Source organism: Pocillopora damicornis, chromosome 13 (genome assembly GCF_964200805.1).
Source record: "Pocillopora damicornis chromosome 13, jaPocDami1.2, whole genome shotgun sequence".
In the NCBI taxonomy this organism is placed as follows: Eukaryota; Metazoa; Cnidaria; class Anthozoa; order Scleractinia; family Pocilloporidae; genus Pocillopora; species Pocillopora damicornis.
The window spans coordinates 5,225,669-5,241,535 of record NC_142682.1 but is presented as its reverse complement, the minus strand read 5'-3'; the positions used below and the strand labels follow the sequence as shown (position 1 = coordinate 5,241,535).

The 15,867-nt window shown below is 39.0% G+C and overlaps 2 protein-coding genes, 1 long non-coding RNA gene and 1 pseudogene across 3 annotated transcripts; 2 read left to right on the top strand and 2 right to left on the bottom strand.

Moving 5' to 3' along the window:
- Positions 1-3,878: 3,878 nt before the first annotated feature.
- Positions 3,879-5,685, bottom strand: LOC149035119 (uncharacterized). The gene is made up of 2 exons (XM_089192605.1): positions 5,321-5,685; positions 3,879-5,166 (listed from the first exon to the last, which is right to left on the bottom strand). The coding sequence occupies exons 1-2, from the start codon at positions 5,538-5,540 to the stop codon at positions 4,073-4,075; spliced, it is 1,314 nt and encodes a 437-aa protein (XP_089048731.1). The 5' UTR covers positions 5,541-5,685; the 3' UTR covers positions 3,879-4,072.
- Positions 5,686-7,503: 1,818 nt separating this feature from the next.
- Positions 7,504-8,367, top strand: LOC149035118 (uncharacterized; annotated as a pseudogene).
- A 1,285-nt stretch (positions 8,368-9,652) lies between these two features.
- Positions 9,653-10,996, bottom strand: LOC149035117 (uncharacterized). Its single transcript, XR_016182606.1, has 3 exons — positions 10,619-10,996; positions 10,261-10,302; positions 9,653-9,984 (listed from the first exon to the last, which is right to left on the bottom strand). It is a non-coding gene; the product is annotated as an uncharacterized LOC149035117 (long non-coding RNA).
- Positions 10,997-11,933: 937 nt separating this feature from the next.
- Positions 11,934-13,695, top strand: LOC149035116 (uncharacterized). The gene has a single exon (XM_089192603.1). The coding sequence runs from the start codon at positions 11,953-11,955 to the stop codon at positions 13,597-13,599; it is 1,647 nt and encodes a 548-aa protein (XP_089048729.1). The 5' UTR covers positions 11,934-11,952; the 3' UTR covers positions 13,600-13,695.
- Positions 13,696-15,867: the final 2,172 nt, after the last annotated feature.

The following is a 15,867-nucleotide window of genomic DNA, read 5'->3' as shown; positions in this document are numbered from 1 at the left end:
TTGCGTTTCAAATATCCTCATCCAAAGCATTGAACGATGGATTTAGCGAAGGTGTTGGTATTGATAAGTTATTTATATAACTATTTGTATAGCTATTTTGATCATTAGACTGATTAAACGCTTCACTTTCGCGATGAATCAAGAGAATTGCGAGATAAACCTCAAGGTAGAGCGCGTTTTGATCGATTATAACAAGAATTTATCAAGAGCGAAGGTCGAGCAAGGATGGGATTATTTTTTGTTTGTTTGTTTGTTTGTTTTTGAGACGGAACTAGTAGATAGAAGAGATAAAATTTTTGTATATTGAATAATGTTGGTTTCACAATCATATCAAAGAACCCCACATCTTTCAGTAGCTTTTATCTAGTTGTAGCTTTAAAGTTGTTTCCCTTGTGTCAATCGCGTCAGTATGGGTATGTTGCATGAGAAAATTGATGGATTGATACAATGTAATAACTTTTATTTTATTAGCTGTTTTGATATGTTACTCTTCTTGCTTGTTCAAGCGAAAACTAAGTGACTTGAAAAGATTCAAAACAGCTCTAGATAATTAATGTAGTATTTAGTGCCCGACAGCGACACTGAATGTTAATGCTTAAGTGGACCCGAATCCAATCGAAACTGACTGCAGTTAAACTATATCAAGCTATCTAAAAGGCCGCTGACCCTTTATGCATGAATAAGTGAGAGACGGGAAGTTGGGTGAAGCGGAAAAATTTTCAGTTGAAGCCTTAATTGTGGTGTTTAATTTCCAAGAAGAACCGACATAGGCTGTTGAATAACATTTTTATTTTTTTCCTTAAACTCAACGGAATTCTTTCCAAAAGAACCCGAATGATTTAGGGCTGTAATGACGGAAAGATCTTCCATAAACTGAACAATTTTTGAGCGAGTAAAAATGGTAATTCAAAAGAGGTCATACAAATTAAATAGAGAGGCTTCACCGAAACATCTTCATTTCCGCTGTAAGAAAGATGATTCAAAAGGCTTCTAGTTTTTGCGAGAGCATGTATTTGAGTTATTTTCGTTTTCAATCAAACGCGTGGCAAGATGAGGGTGTGACATTTTTTTCTCTCACAAGTCTCACAATGAAGAAGGTGCGAGTTTTTTTATTTATCTTTTGCAAAAAAAAGCAGGTCTCACAATGAAGAAGGTGCGAGTTTTTTTATTTATCTTTTGCAAAAAAAAGCAGGTCCTGCTTAAAAGTAAGTCTTTATCATTAAAAACTATCAGAGTTTTACAGCGGATTTGCGCGTGGCATCTAACGAAGGTGTGATTTTTTTTTTCATCGCTTTAAGATGATGTGAAAAGAGTGGGAGAGTATAGCAGGTAATTTAAGCGATTGACGAAGGGCTAACACTCGAAACGTCAGCTTCTTTACTCTTTACGGTGGCCAGTTTACATTTTCAACTTAGTTGTTAACACTAAATTACCTGTTTTTAAATTTGTCTAGTGTTTTCAAAGCGCCGTAACGTCAAATTGTCACGATAGGATTTCAATTGAGTTTCTCTTAGGAGGCGTTTTATAGCGCGAAAGAAAATTATGGGAGGCGATTGCGCAGCGCTTTATGCAAACTAAGAAAATAGGATAACTTTCGTCGCGCGAAATTTGATTGCCCTAAAATTTGGTAGATGAATCTGACAACGTCAGTGATGTGATTGAATACACGTAACCTGTTGAGCAAAAAAAAAGAAAGAAACTAGCAGAACATGACTATGCGAAAAAAATCTCACCTCCTGCTATCACACAAAAGGATGAATAGGTATCAATTAGATGTCGGTTTGTGTAAACACAAAAAAGTTGTGGGAGGAGATTATTCAGTTTTTCTTGCTTACGAAGCGCGAAATTTAAATATACTTGGATTGAACAGTCGAGTCGAATGGGAGAAATTGACGAGCGTGAGCGACTATTTCCATTTAAATTTAAATACACGCACATTAAACAATCGAGCAAATGACGATAGTCTTTTATATGATTCAACGGCGTGGTAGGCTTCGGACGTTAATACCAGGTTACACATGCTCTCATCACCTTTGTATCGCACAGTGAGCCTCTAAATATATATATATATATATATATTTCGCCAGTTTTAGGCAATGTAAAGGAAAAAACGGTGACATCTCTTTATTTCAGATACGAAAGCTACAGTCGCCTCACCATTCACCCCACCGTGACTATTTGCATCCTAAAAAGTCTACCAGAATCACCCTCACGGAGAGGATTTGTCTTATCATCAGTTTTGCCGACGGTTTAAATCTACCGCTCGTATGATAATCGGAAATTTTGAAAAATCCCGCGCGTATTTTAAAGCTGTTTCCGCCATTGTTCCAAAGTAGCCATATACGGTCATTGTTAATCGTTAAACAAAGCCTGCTCAACTTTAGGGCGATCCGCTTTTCTTGATACGATAAACTTAGAAACATTATTTTTACAAGTATATCTGTCGCAATTCGACACTTGTCATTTAGAGAGCGCGTAAGAAGAAAAAGCGCAAGTACACTTTTTAAAAAAACAACGGAAATACTTTGGCTAGTTCCTTTGGCTAAGACTGTCACGACAACGTGTTTCTCAAAAACAGACAATGATCTTACGGAAAGTATTTTTCACTCTCATCGCGATTAATTAATGTACGGAGACTGTTCTGTTCAGTAAGTAAATGGCAAGGACAGTAATTACAAGTAAATACCTCTTTTTTTCTATTTTGTGGTTGTGAGAGTTTGCTCGTTAGTTAACTGCAATGGCGTGTGTAAATCTGGTATTTCCTCCAAAAAAAACTAAATTGAAATGAGGCACTTCAACTAGAATTGATTTCATTCGTGTTTTTGGACCGTTGCTTCAGTGTATTCGTCAAAGATCTTTCATATAATAGTCTAATGTGTTATTTACGTCGGATATATACATTTAATAATCTGTCTGGTCCTAAAACAAGCCTCTCTCTGTTGGGGTGTCAAGCGAACGTCGAGTTTCATTATTTGGTTACTCGAGGTAGTGGTGTTTGATTTTAGATTTATTCTGAAAGTGAGACTGACCCAGAACTTTACTTTCGAGTTTAATTAAGAGAAGATGATTTATTGAGGGAAGAATCTTGGGATAGAGTGCGTTTTTGGTTGATTAGGAGATTTTTTAAAGACTTGCAAGCCGAGCGACGGAGGATGTTAAAAACATTTATGATCAAATTTAAGTATACTGTTTAATGTCGGTTTTGAATCATGTTAAATAACCCAACATCCTCCACTAACTTTCACCGAGTTAGTAATTCAAGATTGCATGATTGTTCTTTTCACGGAAATTTTGTGGACTTCATCATCCATGTAAAGAGCTTGGTATTATTAGCGAAATAATCTCGTCTGAATTTTCCGAGAGTCATGTTTTCGAAGTTTAATAAGATTTCTCCCCTTGAGAAAAGCCGTAACAACAGACGTGAGAATTATTGTAATTTTCACGAGTGCTTGATATCGCTAATCAGTTGCTTACTCGTCATTCGCCTTTCGCGAATTTTTTCGGATTATGGCTGCTAAACACTGAAACATCTTAGGGACCGGTCATTATTTATCGCCTGGGGGGGGGGGGGGGTCGGAGTATTTAGGGGGGGATCACATGGTTTTTTGAAGACCTTTAGGGGGGATCAGCCGTAATTGACAAGCATAATGGGGGGGATCAGACCAAAAAAAAGGAATTTTAGGTCGCGCCGGGACCCCGGGTGATTGCATTTGTAAATACTTTGGTAGGATTTGCCGCTGGGACACTAAACCCCCAACCATATATTCAAGACCACGTTCAGTTGTATTTTGTATTATATAAACTCTATTCTAGCCCAGACACAAAACCCAAACCCTTTTACAGACCCTCCATTTTGTAAAAAAGAATCACTATCGTAGTCTAACATACACGTTTTTATTCAGGCACGATCTAAATTAGAAAGGTAATCAAGATTTTGAGAATGGAATACTTACAATTGCTCAAAATTGTTTCATAACGTTTCAGTTTGTTTTATAGATAATCGTAATCTAAAATCATAAACTTTCATTATTTTAATACGCGGCCGAATGAAAACAACAAATAAAAAAAGTGTTTATTTTGGTGAGGCTGTATCTTGTTCCGCTTCCGTGTCAGAATCTTCGGCAGCCCTCTCCACTGGCTCTTGCACAGTCTCCTCGTCAGATTCATCTGAATCCTCGCCCGAACTTGACCCTTTTTCAGCACCATTACTGCTATTCTCTTCTTTCATTCTGGCCACTACCACTTTCAAATTGCGTGCCAGCTCTGTTTCAAACACGCCTCTTTCCAAAAGCCATAGCAGAGGATCCAGGTGGAGACGCTTGACAAATCTCGCAGTGAATCCTGCATTAATACTTGAGACACATTTGTAAGTATTCTTTTCGAGTGAATCGAAAACCTCTTTAGCTACCTCTTTTGAGGTACGTGTTTCTAGGAGAATTGCTGCTCGCTGATGCAACCTTTTCTCCTTGATTTTTTTCACTTTTCTCTTGTTTTCTTTTTTTCTTCGGGATTGGCCGTTGTTCCCCATGGGAGATGGGAACTTTCTTTTCAAGCTCATGAGGGTGGTCGTGAGCGCATTGGAGGCTTTCTGCAGCTCTTGGTGTATGGCCTTCACTCGCTCTTGAGCTTCCTGGAAATATTTGAGCTCATCACTTGCAAACGACCTTAAGGTATGCTCTTCTGTATAAAGGTTCTTTCGTCTGTTGTCGATAAATGAGAGCAAATCGGATGCTGAATTAAAGGCCTCATTGACAGTGGTCAAGGAGGACTCACACTTCGCGACATCACCACTGCCCTTACATCCATCCACGCCTGACATGAACTTCGTGATGTTTTGGCACACTCCCCAATTCTCGCTTCTAAGCAAGTTGTTTTCTTTATCGGAAAGGGCTTTTATCTTTGTGTTTAACTGCCAACGCATTTGCTGTTGCTCGAGGAGATACTGTTTGAAACCGGCTTGTTTACTCACGAATGAAGATTCATAAATCTGCGGTACAACACTATTGTAGAATTTCAGCCTTTCTGTGTGTGGGTTGGGAAGAAGATATTTTTCCCACGGCTTCTTTTCTGGTGCTGAGTCGTTCCTCAGGACTTGTAGTTGCCCAGAGCGTCCAAATGACAAAATCGCCTGCTTGCGCTTCTTGGGAGCACTGGCGGACGTAACACCTACCGATCACATAATAAATGTTTGTTAAGGATTGCGTTACAAATTATGCACCATGTTGCCTTACGTTTTTTTATTCATGGCTGGTTTGAAGCACAAGCCAATTATTTTATAGAGGCCTTCAAAATAATCATCTAAGAAACGATAACTCAATACCTTCACTGCTTGTTCCTCTTTGCTTTGATTCGCCTTGTATCTGAGCGAAGAAACGCCTCAGACGGCGAGTTTGTATCTTCGTTAGTCCAATGTCTCGCTCAAGAGTTTCGTCATCGACGTCCAGGAAATGCTCGACCTTTGCAACACCAATTTGTTTAAAATTGTCTGTGTAATTGCTCAAGTCAGCTTTTGTTAAAAGATAGTCAATTTCTTTATCCATTGAAAAGGCTTATAATGAAAGCAAATCAGCGCAATTGAACGAGTTCTGTGCCCACGTTTCGGCTAAATATAGGTTTTATATGTTAATATGTAAAAAATAAAGTTAAAGTTAATATGTCACAACGATGTTAGTTAATAGTAGGTCACAACAACAAAGCATTATTTTAAAAGCGCGCTGAGAAGATTTCCGACAGTTGGACTTCAGACATTGTAATTGAGCAAGAATGACAGATATGACAGAAAAGCTTAGCAATCTGGACGATAATGGTGATCAGCTTGGAAAGCATTTGGATTTAAGTGATGGAAGTACCCATAAACGATGCCATAATGAAAAGCGAAGCGAGCGAAGGGCGAGAACTGAGCGGCTTTTATCAGATATCGACAATGACCAGGTAAATAAGTGATGGATTTGCAGTCTTTATAAAAATATAAAAGCTAGCAAATGTTGTCTGACGGCGTTTCGATGTTACTAAAATCATCATGAAGGAAAACGCGGCAATTTCTTCGTGATACTGGTCCATTATTTTACGCTCAAACTGGTGAGAAGTAAAACAATAAAATATGCATGCAATAGTATAGGTAATCATTAACATTGAAACGTCGAAACGACGCGGACATTAATTCTTTGTATTTAAAGACTGCAAATACTGGTATTTGTGGTCACTATAATTTAGATAGGGTTATTCCCGGCATCTGAAAGACAACCCTATAATTTGCAGATCAGTGGTAAATAACAGTGTTAAATATTTAACTATGCTTACCATTATTACAATTAAATTAAAACGGAAATGTAGAACGTGACGCAAGCGAAGCGTGCGGAAGAAAAAAAATGTGGGGGCTCCCTCGTGCGTGCGTCAAATGCAGACTATAAACCAGCAGACTAACTAGAAAATTGACGCGATTTAAATTATCGCAAAGTGAAGGCAAAATACTTTCTAATAAAATAAATAAATGCGAAAGGTGTGTTTTTTAATTTCAAACTGATGAAGAAAATTAACGCGGCGTTATAAAGAAACGGAACTTGTAGAGAAAACAGCTACCAAAATCCAATCGTTAAGATACATTCCTCAAGCCCATAGATCTAGTAAAACTGTGAGTTTCTCGATCTAAGACGAAGTCACCTTTTATAAACTACTTCAGGGAAAAAAGAGAATGGAGATTGTAACATCGCAACAAAGCTGCACCCTAGAGCAAAATAGGGGTGTTATAGAAGAAGAATTATCGAGAGCAATTTCAGAGGAAAAGAAGCACAAGTTTCAAGGTCTGCTCTATGTCTTCGATCAACTATTTCTTCCGGTGCAAGATGCCAATGCTAAGACAAGAATTAGGTCTTCAATCCCCTTTCAAGAAGCATTAGAGTACTTTCTTGCGTTTCAACCTCATCACTCTGGGGCACCGTCAAAATATCAGAGAGTTGCCTTTCGCGAAGCTTTACTTCATGAAAAACATGGTCTCAGGATCAATATCATTCGTATAACAGAGGGTTTTGAGTATGTCGCGCTCCGTCCTGACGAAGTCGATTTAGAGTCATTCCTTTTGGATATTTTTAGTGCTTGTAGTACTAAAAGTGGACATAGTGCTCTTGTTCTCGATAAGGAAACCGTGCAAGGTATCGTTACTACCATGGACTCAGAATGGGATAAAATTTGTCTTAGAGTTATATTGCGATCCATATTTTCTAGAGAAGAAATGACAGCCCTAGGCTTCGATCCTGACAATCTTCCGTCTATGACGGAGAGAGTTAAATTCGTTGTTGAAGAGGTAAAAAATGCTAATGAGGCAGCAGCCGACCTCGTTAGGTTGCGCTTAAATTCCAAGAAGGAAAAGCTGGAGAAGGAGATAAAAGAGAAGGAAAACCTTCTTCAAAAGAAAACAAATATTTGGTCATCCAAAACGTTAGAAGAAATCCAAAGCGAAGTACAAAAACTCAAGGAAAAAGTTGAAGACACGGAGGGGCTTCTTCACAGCCAGCCCACCGAAGCAATTATCAGAGAAAACGCCAAATGCTCAAGCGCCAAGCTTCAAGCCTTATCGAATGTAATCGACTGAAGAGGCGAAAGTTGTCAAACCAAGGTCCGAAGCCAAAGCTAGATGAGGAAGATGAAGACTTCATTGCAAAGGCAATTGAGGATAAATCATCTTATCATGGTAGACGACATGATACGGTCCTCTATACCGGCCAGAGGGTGAAGAAGAAAAACCTTCTTTCAATTGCCAACTACTGACTAGCTCAACGTGGGAAGAAATTAATTCAATCCGCTACAACAGTATACAACAGGGCGAGACTGAGAAACAAAAGAAGTCTCCAAGCGAAGCGCCATTGTGGCAAAGGCCTATTTTGTTGGAAAAAGCCACCAAAAGGCGAAGAAAACACAAACGAAAACACTCACTACCAACGAGCACACGTAAAAAACATAAAAAGACGATTCTGGGGTGTCAGAAATTCCAGCGCGAGAAAGTTTTGTTTCATGAGAAGCACCGATGACAAGGCTTACCTTAGACCAGGTACATCTGAAGGTTTTGACAAAGCCAGAAATCTTAGGATCTTAACATTATCAGATCACACTAAAGCAAGGAGGTTGCCAAAGTGCGACTGGCCTGAGAAAATGGTATATGTGACCCCGGGTTCTCACCGTGTTTTCACGAAGTCAAGTGTAATGAATGAAACTGAAGAGAAGCTGATAACTGAGGACGATCGCCACAATGTATTTGTCCGGCCCAAAGCAATAGTGGGATCGTCAGGCACTGTATGGGCCAGCGAAACGGTTCGTTTGCGACATGAGGATCCATCAGCTTTTGAGGTTGACGAACCGACACCTGCACTGTAAAATTAAAAGAGTTGATTTGGCCCCAAAAATGGGGCCAAAACGAGTGAGTCCAGTTTGGCACTTGCTTAGGGTCAATTCGGCCCCATTGAAATGGGGCTGTTTTTGGCACCAATTTTGGGGCTGAATTGACCCCGTTGTAGGGGCCAAATTGGACCATGTGAAGGGTGAATTTGAAAAATACAGGGGCCACTTTGAAATTTATAGGGGCCAAAACAGCCCCCGAAATTTCAGCCCTCTCACAAATGGCCCCTTTAAAAAGAGCTAATTCAGCTCCAATGTGGGCCACTTCAGAAGTAGAGGGCTCTTTCCTCCCCATGCTGATTTTCCCCCTTACATTCAAATAATGAAAATACACCACATACTTTATCTTTCAAACACTCATTTATTAGGTTCTAGATATTGTTTATGTAAAAACCTTTTATGCTACCTGATTTTACAGTTATTAAGAATCTTAATTGTGGTATAAAACAGACAAACTTTGAAACATCATGTGAAAGAATATGACATACATACATACATATTTAACATTAATTCAACCATTTTCTAAAATAGATCTCTTCCCTAAATCAATATACTTCTTAACAGTACAAGCATTGCAAGAAATTATACCCAAGAGACACTTGTGAGTAAAGTTTCCCTTTTCAATGACTTAGCAAATGTGGTAATGTAAAGCAGCTTATAATTAAGACTGATTTAAAGTACAGAAAATTATCAAAATAAGACAGAGGCAACAAATGGTCCAGTTCCTGCACAAGAATATAGATCTTGTTTGATTTGTGCATATGAAAAACAAAGAGCCTCAGAGCAGCAAAGAGTATTCTTCCAGTGGATGTGAGAATACATGCACTCACATTGCTACTTTAGATATTATCAAAATATAAACTATCAGCAAGTACTACCACAGGCATTTGCCAAGTCATTGAAAATAGAGGAAACAGTTTCAAGCAATGCTTGCTCTAAAAAAAGTCAAAATTGCCTTTGACCGATTGTAAGAAAATATAAATGAGCCAAGTAACCCAATGAGAGCATCAAGAATCTTTTCTTGCAAGAAGTGACAAATTACACTTCCCTCTGTTACTATATTCAGGTGATTGATGTATTGAAGATCTCCAACAATTAAAATTTGTGCTGGACATAATCTCTGATTGCTGAATCAAAATCAGCTACTCTATACAATAAAAACAAGTTTTACAACCACATTAAAATCAAGCCAAAGTGCAAAAAGTGCCTGTAGCCAGAAAAAAAAAAGAATATATATATATACACACTTAAGTTAAAGAATTAAAGAGGACGCATCAATTCTCTGTGACTGAGTTTTGTGCCTAAGTGCTTGTCAGACAGAAAAGTTCTGTCTGACATTTTGCAACTTTTTAGTTTAAGGCAAGAGATTCATCGCCACAAAATTGTCTCTCTTCACTGCAAGCAGAAGAGGTGAAGCAATAGATTTTTAGACCATACCAATCCATTCAGTTTCCAAGTCAACTTAGTCTAGTATCCTGCTAACCATACAAGGATACTATGCAATATTTTTTTTTTTGCAATCCACTGTTGCTCAGAGTACTTTAGGCTGCGGATGAGATATCCCTTCTGGGTATCCAACTCTACTGAGGCAGAGAACTGTACAAAAAAACAAACAAATGAGCAAATTAATTTGTTGTTGGAGAACAGTAAATTTTTGCAACTACAAAGTTGCAAAATATTTGCAAGCAAACTGTGCATAGGAAGTAAAAACACACTAATGGTGATCATCAATGATGTATTTTCACCAAACTGTATATGTACTTATCAAGAAAAGAAATCATACCTCTATGCACTTCAGTTTTAGTTCAGTATTCATGAATAAATAAGGATTGCTTGTAGACTTAAAAAACAAAACAAAGAAAAGTTTCTTACCCTCGATGGTAGTTGGAATTTTGAAAGCCATTCAGGAGGAACCTGTAGGTAAATATTTGTTTTCAAAAAAATTAAACTGTCTGATAACATCCTATCAATTCACTAATTTTTTAATTTGCCAGATTTAAAAATTGGGTTTACTTTGTTTTATGCATGGTGCAAGTAAATACATATCTAATATATTTCAATAAAAATAAAGCAAATCTCGCCATTTTTGTAGGTGCAATCCCGAGATAGATTTGTCATCTTTAACTGATCAACTGGCACCTTGTGTGTTTTCCTTTAGGATATAATCGAAAGAAAGTAATCGATAATGTACTCTTCACCATCCTGCTAAGTTTAATATACAAGAACTTACTTAGACAGTGCTCAGTTCTGTCGCCTCGTCCGTAAAACAGAGATCCTTGGGCGATTTATCCTTTTCTTTCGGTGCCAATGTCACCTCTAAATTTTCATAATCGCTGATGTTATCTGAATCATCAATCGACGTTTGAACCGTCTTACTCGAAGGACTTGATTCTGCACGCGGAAAGAGTGAGAGCCAAAAAATCAGCTTAAGTGGATGCAAACAAAGACATAGACATAAAAATATCAGTTCATCTTTTCTAGAAAAAGATTAAGAATTTAGAGTGGGAGATCCTAAAATCAGAGAATCTTGAAATAAGTTAAATCCATCTTGTGCAAATGCAGTATTCGAACTGTAACCGTCTCTATCTCTCGCCGCCAAAATTTGATCACGTGACTTTAGTTGCGAAACCGCTGAGACTCAACAAGACTCGGGAGAAGAGGCGAACCATTCATGCGTCAAATTCTCTGGTGGGAAAATTAATTATCGTACCGACGAAGAACTCGTGTCATCTCTAGGTTCAGCGTTCATTGCAATCAATTTCTTGAGCTTTAGACGCTCTTTTATAATAGGGATGTAGTGCCTTGGTACGTCTGCATCTTGGGCGATGGCAAGGAGATCTTGGCCATCGCAACCGTCTTTTTCTGCAAGATAAGATACGAACAAAGATCAATGGAGCGGTCAAGTTTGTGAATGTAAAGTTGCAGTAAAATACGTTGTTAAGAAATTTCTTTTGCCTACCTTTCCTTTCTTAAGTCTCATTCCATGCGACTGTATCCAAGAAACAGCCTCTTCAGTGACGAATTCGCTGCTTTAATTCATTATTGTTTCCGACGCACGTGGTCTAGGTTCGACTAATGCCATCACAGGTAGCTCACGCTCACGTCTCGAGAAAAAGCCAACGATTAATTCGTTGTGTGACTCGGTGTTCAGTTACGAGAGGAACACTTTATAAGGAATAGTATAGGGAACGAAATATGGTCGAAAAAAGAAAATTAATTTTATATTTTCTTTTTTTTTTCAAAAATTGTACCTCGTTGGGGCCAAATTGGTCAATCCTACTTGGCTCTTGGAAGGGCCAAATTGAGAAAAAGTTCCAAAGTAGAATTCATAGGGGCCAATTCAGATTTTGGAGGGGTCGAAATGGTACCTGTCCCGCCCGTTTTGGCTCAAATAGTCCAAAACGAACCTTGATGGGCCAAACTGGCCCTCGAGAAATTGGGGCCAATTTGGCTTTTGGGGTCAATTTGGCTCTTTTCATTTTACAGTGTGGCAGTCCACAGTACTCACTGGGATTTCGTAAATGCTGCGCGCGACTACACGATGACCTCTTTCTTTATTATGATATGACAGAGTCAGATGACCTAGACAAATTATCCGAAGAAACAGAAAGTAACTGTAAATTCTTCACTTACGAAAAAGAGAGAGCAGAACACTTGAAATTAAGGATTGACAATTTGTTGCAGTTTTGCGAAGACACAGAAATGTCAGAGCACAATAGGGCTCTGTTTGCTAGTCAGATAATACCAGTCACGAAACGCATTTTAGATGCCATTGATGATCTGTTTAAAGAGGAAGTCGATTCCATGGAAAAAGATGCGAGAAAGGACAGGATTTTAAGGGTAACCAGTTCATGTAAACATGGTCTTGAAGTTCTCGGAGATCTCTGCCTTCCACCTGTAAAGCCACGATGGGCTGACCTTACAGATGCTGGTCCGGGCGTGGGAGTTTCCAACTACGAAGTTAGATTTCGAGACGCCGAGTTAGCAAGGGTTCACAATTCCGATTATAGAGTGCGATGTCATCGTTCGAGGGGCGACAGCGGGCAAGGTGAAGCCGAAAGGACAAACTCGGCAATTTCTGATGCTCTTGTGGATGGCGCAACTCTAGAGTGGGAAAAATATAGGAGATTTGAGGATCTTTCAGAAGAGGAAATCAAACAACTGTCTCTCCAGTCATACGAAGAGTACGAAAAGAAACGGATGGAGAAAAATGCCTGGTATGTCTGTAGTCTGGTAGCCGAGAGAATTGATGATGCCCCTGTCCTTAAAGATTACATCAAGAGCAAAGTAAGCGAGTCCCCTGATGAATTATTCTTTTTCAATCCTGTTTACCTCGACAACTATCGGGGTGCATCAGAACGAAACAAAGAGCAAGCGCCCGGTGCAGCATACTTCCGAAAGATCGAATCGTTTATGGAAGACCACTATATTCGTGGAGAACTTTTTATGGAATTCTGTCGTGATGCCTGTAAAGAGTCAAGAGAAGAAAGTTCCAATCTCTGTTCCTGGTGTTCTAACAATAGATGGGTCGGTCCAGAAACGGAAAGAATTCCGCAACCTGTACCAGATTCAAACAATCCTGGACATTTCATGGATATCTATCAGACGGAATCGACGGGCAGGACACCAGATGATTACCTTCCAAGAAAATGTATTAAAGATCTGTACGAGGAACATTCTGACAGTATCAGAAACGATCAGGATACCATGAAGAGCTTCTGCTCAAAATATAATGTGGAAGAGAAGCACGTCATTGCATATGTTAATCATTTGAAGGATATTGAGATCCGAAAGGACATCAGAACAAGAGCAGCTCAGGAGCGAAGAAGGCAAGAGGCCGAACGAACGTACAAGGACTTTCAATGGGATAACCTCAGCGAGGGTGGCAAAGTTGAAAAGTTGCGAGTAAGAGAACTAGACCTGTATCTCAACAAGCATGGTTTGACGACTGTGGGTCGGAAACTTGACAAAGTGAAGGCCATTCGATGTCACTATTACCGACAGAATAAAGAGACTGTGATAACAGAAGAACTGTCGAGTGATGAAGATGACGTGGAATCCGAGGATGAAGAATCCGAAAGTGGAGAGGCAGAGAGCGACGATGACTATGTTTTCGTGGATTTGGATGAACAGCCTGAGATTGGCACTTCCTCGACAATTCAGTTCGTATCTGACGAGCAAATATTTACCGTTGTGGTTCAAGGTCCATGAGACGTAAGTACCACTATTAAAATATCACTTGCATATTCAAAAAGTTATTTGGCGGTGGCTGGGAGAAAAGGGGGGGGGGGGGATCATGAAACTTTCCACTACCGATAAGGGGGATCTCTAAAAAACTAGATACTCTACGGGGGGATCAGGTAAATGCTCCGATGTGACAACAAAAATACTCCGACCCCCCCCAGGCGATAAATAATGACCGGTCCCTTACAGACAGTGATGTTCAGAATTTTCTGGAAAGGGAGGAAAAACCAAAATGCGGAAAGAAAAACTGAGAGTCTCTTATTCAGTGGCTTTGATAATGGCACTTCTCACGGCTATGAGCGAAAATCGACAACTAAAGATTTGCCACAGGCCGACTTTGGCCGTGTACCTGAAAAATTTCTTCTGACGGTGAGGACCAAGTCAGTAAATGAGAATTTTGTGTATTTAAAAAGATAACTCCCATTGTATGTTTTTGTAGTGTTTCAAAGCATTTTTTCATATTGAGCCTTAGCGCCAACGTACTTTACGATTTTTATTCAGAGATTGTTGATCCTTCATTTTGATTCATTAATAAATAAATAGTTTACTTTTCTTGTCAGAAAAGGCTATTGCGTTTATATGATATGCGCCCTGGTATTAAATCGAAACATTACGTTAGCCCTAAAACTCCTATGAGTGACCAAAGCAGAATTTCTCTTCATATCATCAATGCAGCGGCATTTTGGGCAGTATTGATGCACGGCCGCTATGTTTTCGCCCCAAAAAATTATGATATAATAAAATTTTCTAAAGAGGCAAAGATAATAAGTCGCCTTGCGTCATATTAAAACATAGCACCCCAGAGATAATCAGCACGTTGCGGGTTACACCGAAATATTACGATAAGTTAATCAATTTGTAAACATTACAGTGGTTTGCCAGAATTGATACCCACCCTAAATGCCGCTGAAAGACGGGTCTGTTTCAAAAAGCTCGATCATTTTGGCTGTGGTAGCCTTTGGGACATCTGGTTTCTTTCCACCCCCAGTCTTTTTTCTCGCAGTGGCAAATTTTCTGTGTCCTTTCTTTGCTCTAAACGCCTTCCTCTCCACTTTTCTTTCACCTCTTTGGCAGTCGTTTTGGCAACTCCGAGGGCATTGACTTTGTTTTCACGTGCGCGTATACGTCATGCGTCTTCGTAGAAAATATTTTCATTTTTTTATAAGTCAGTGCTTGAGGGAACTTTCATTTTTATTCAACACAGCACTGTATAATTTAATAAAAAGTGCTAAAAGTAATCTGAAAAATCTCGGACTCTTTCCAGGCTAAACAAAATTTTTTTTTACTGACAAAGCTCATAGTAACTATGAAAATCACCATTGAATGTGACAGGGTAGAGTGACAGAAATGGTTGTTAATCAATTTGTACATAAAAATAGCATGATGTTCCTTTCTACGTCATAATAATGGCTTCCAGCCAAGTCTCTTTAGCGCCTCAGCTGCAAAAAATATGCGCAGGAAGATCTAAAATGAGGCGACTGGCCTTATTCTGAAACACTTGTAGCTCAGACATTAAGGAGGCATTTCCGCGATCTCCTCAATGAGATCCCCATAGTCAAAAAGAAAAGTATGTTTTACGATATATTTAAGTATGCTTGCTTGTTAAAAAAAAAAAGGTTGCTTTTTATTTTCTTTGTTCAATTGCCAATTTTGTACTCTGCATGGTCGGAGATATAGTGCCTACTGCACTTAAGATATCGCAATGTGTTCAGACACGCGGAACCATTTCAGATTTACTATCGATGCAGCCATTTTTGGATAACAAAGCCGAAATTAAGGTTTTGTTAACTGAAAATATAGTTCAATAAAATTAGACACAACAGGGATTGTGCTTTTTCTACACACTAGCGCTCAGGATCCAACATTGAAATAAACCTAAAATGCATCAAGAAGGAAACTGGAATTTTGAAAGTGGAGCAAATACTCTTCGTTTAAAACGAATCACACACCAAATAAAAGACAACAATAACAACAAAAACCAATAAACACAGTACAAAACACAATAAAGATAATAATATATTAAATTAGATCTATACCCATAGCAACTATCAAACCTGACGACGGATCAGCTTTTGATGTCTTCTGCGACCAAACAACGGCCGGTGCAGGATGGACGGTATTCCAGAAAAGAATCGACGGTTCCTTTGACTTCAACCGCCACTGGAGCGATTATAAGCATGGCTTATACAAATTCAATCGAGTAAACGTTCACTAAGCTGGTTTGGGATGCTATTT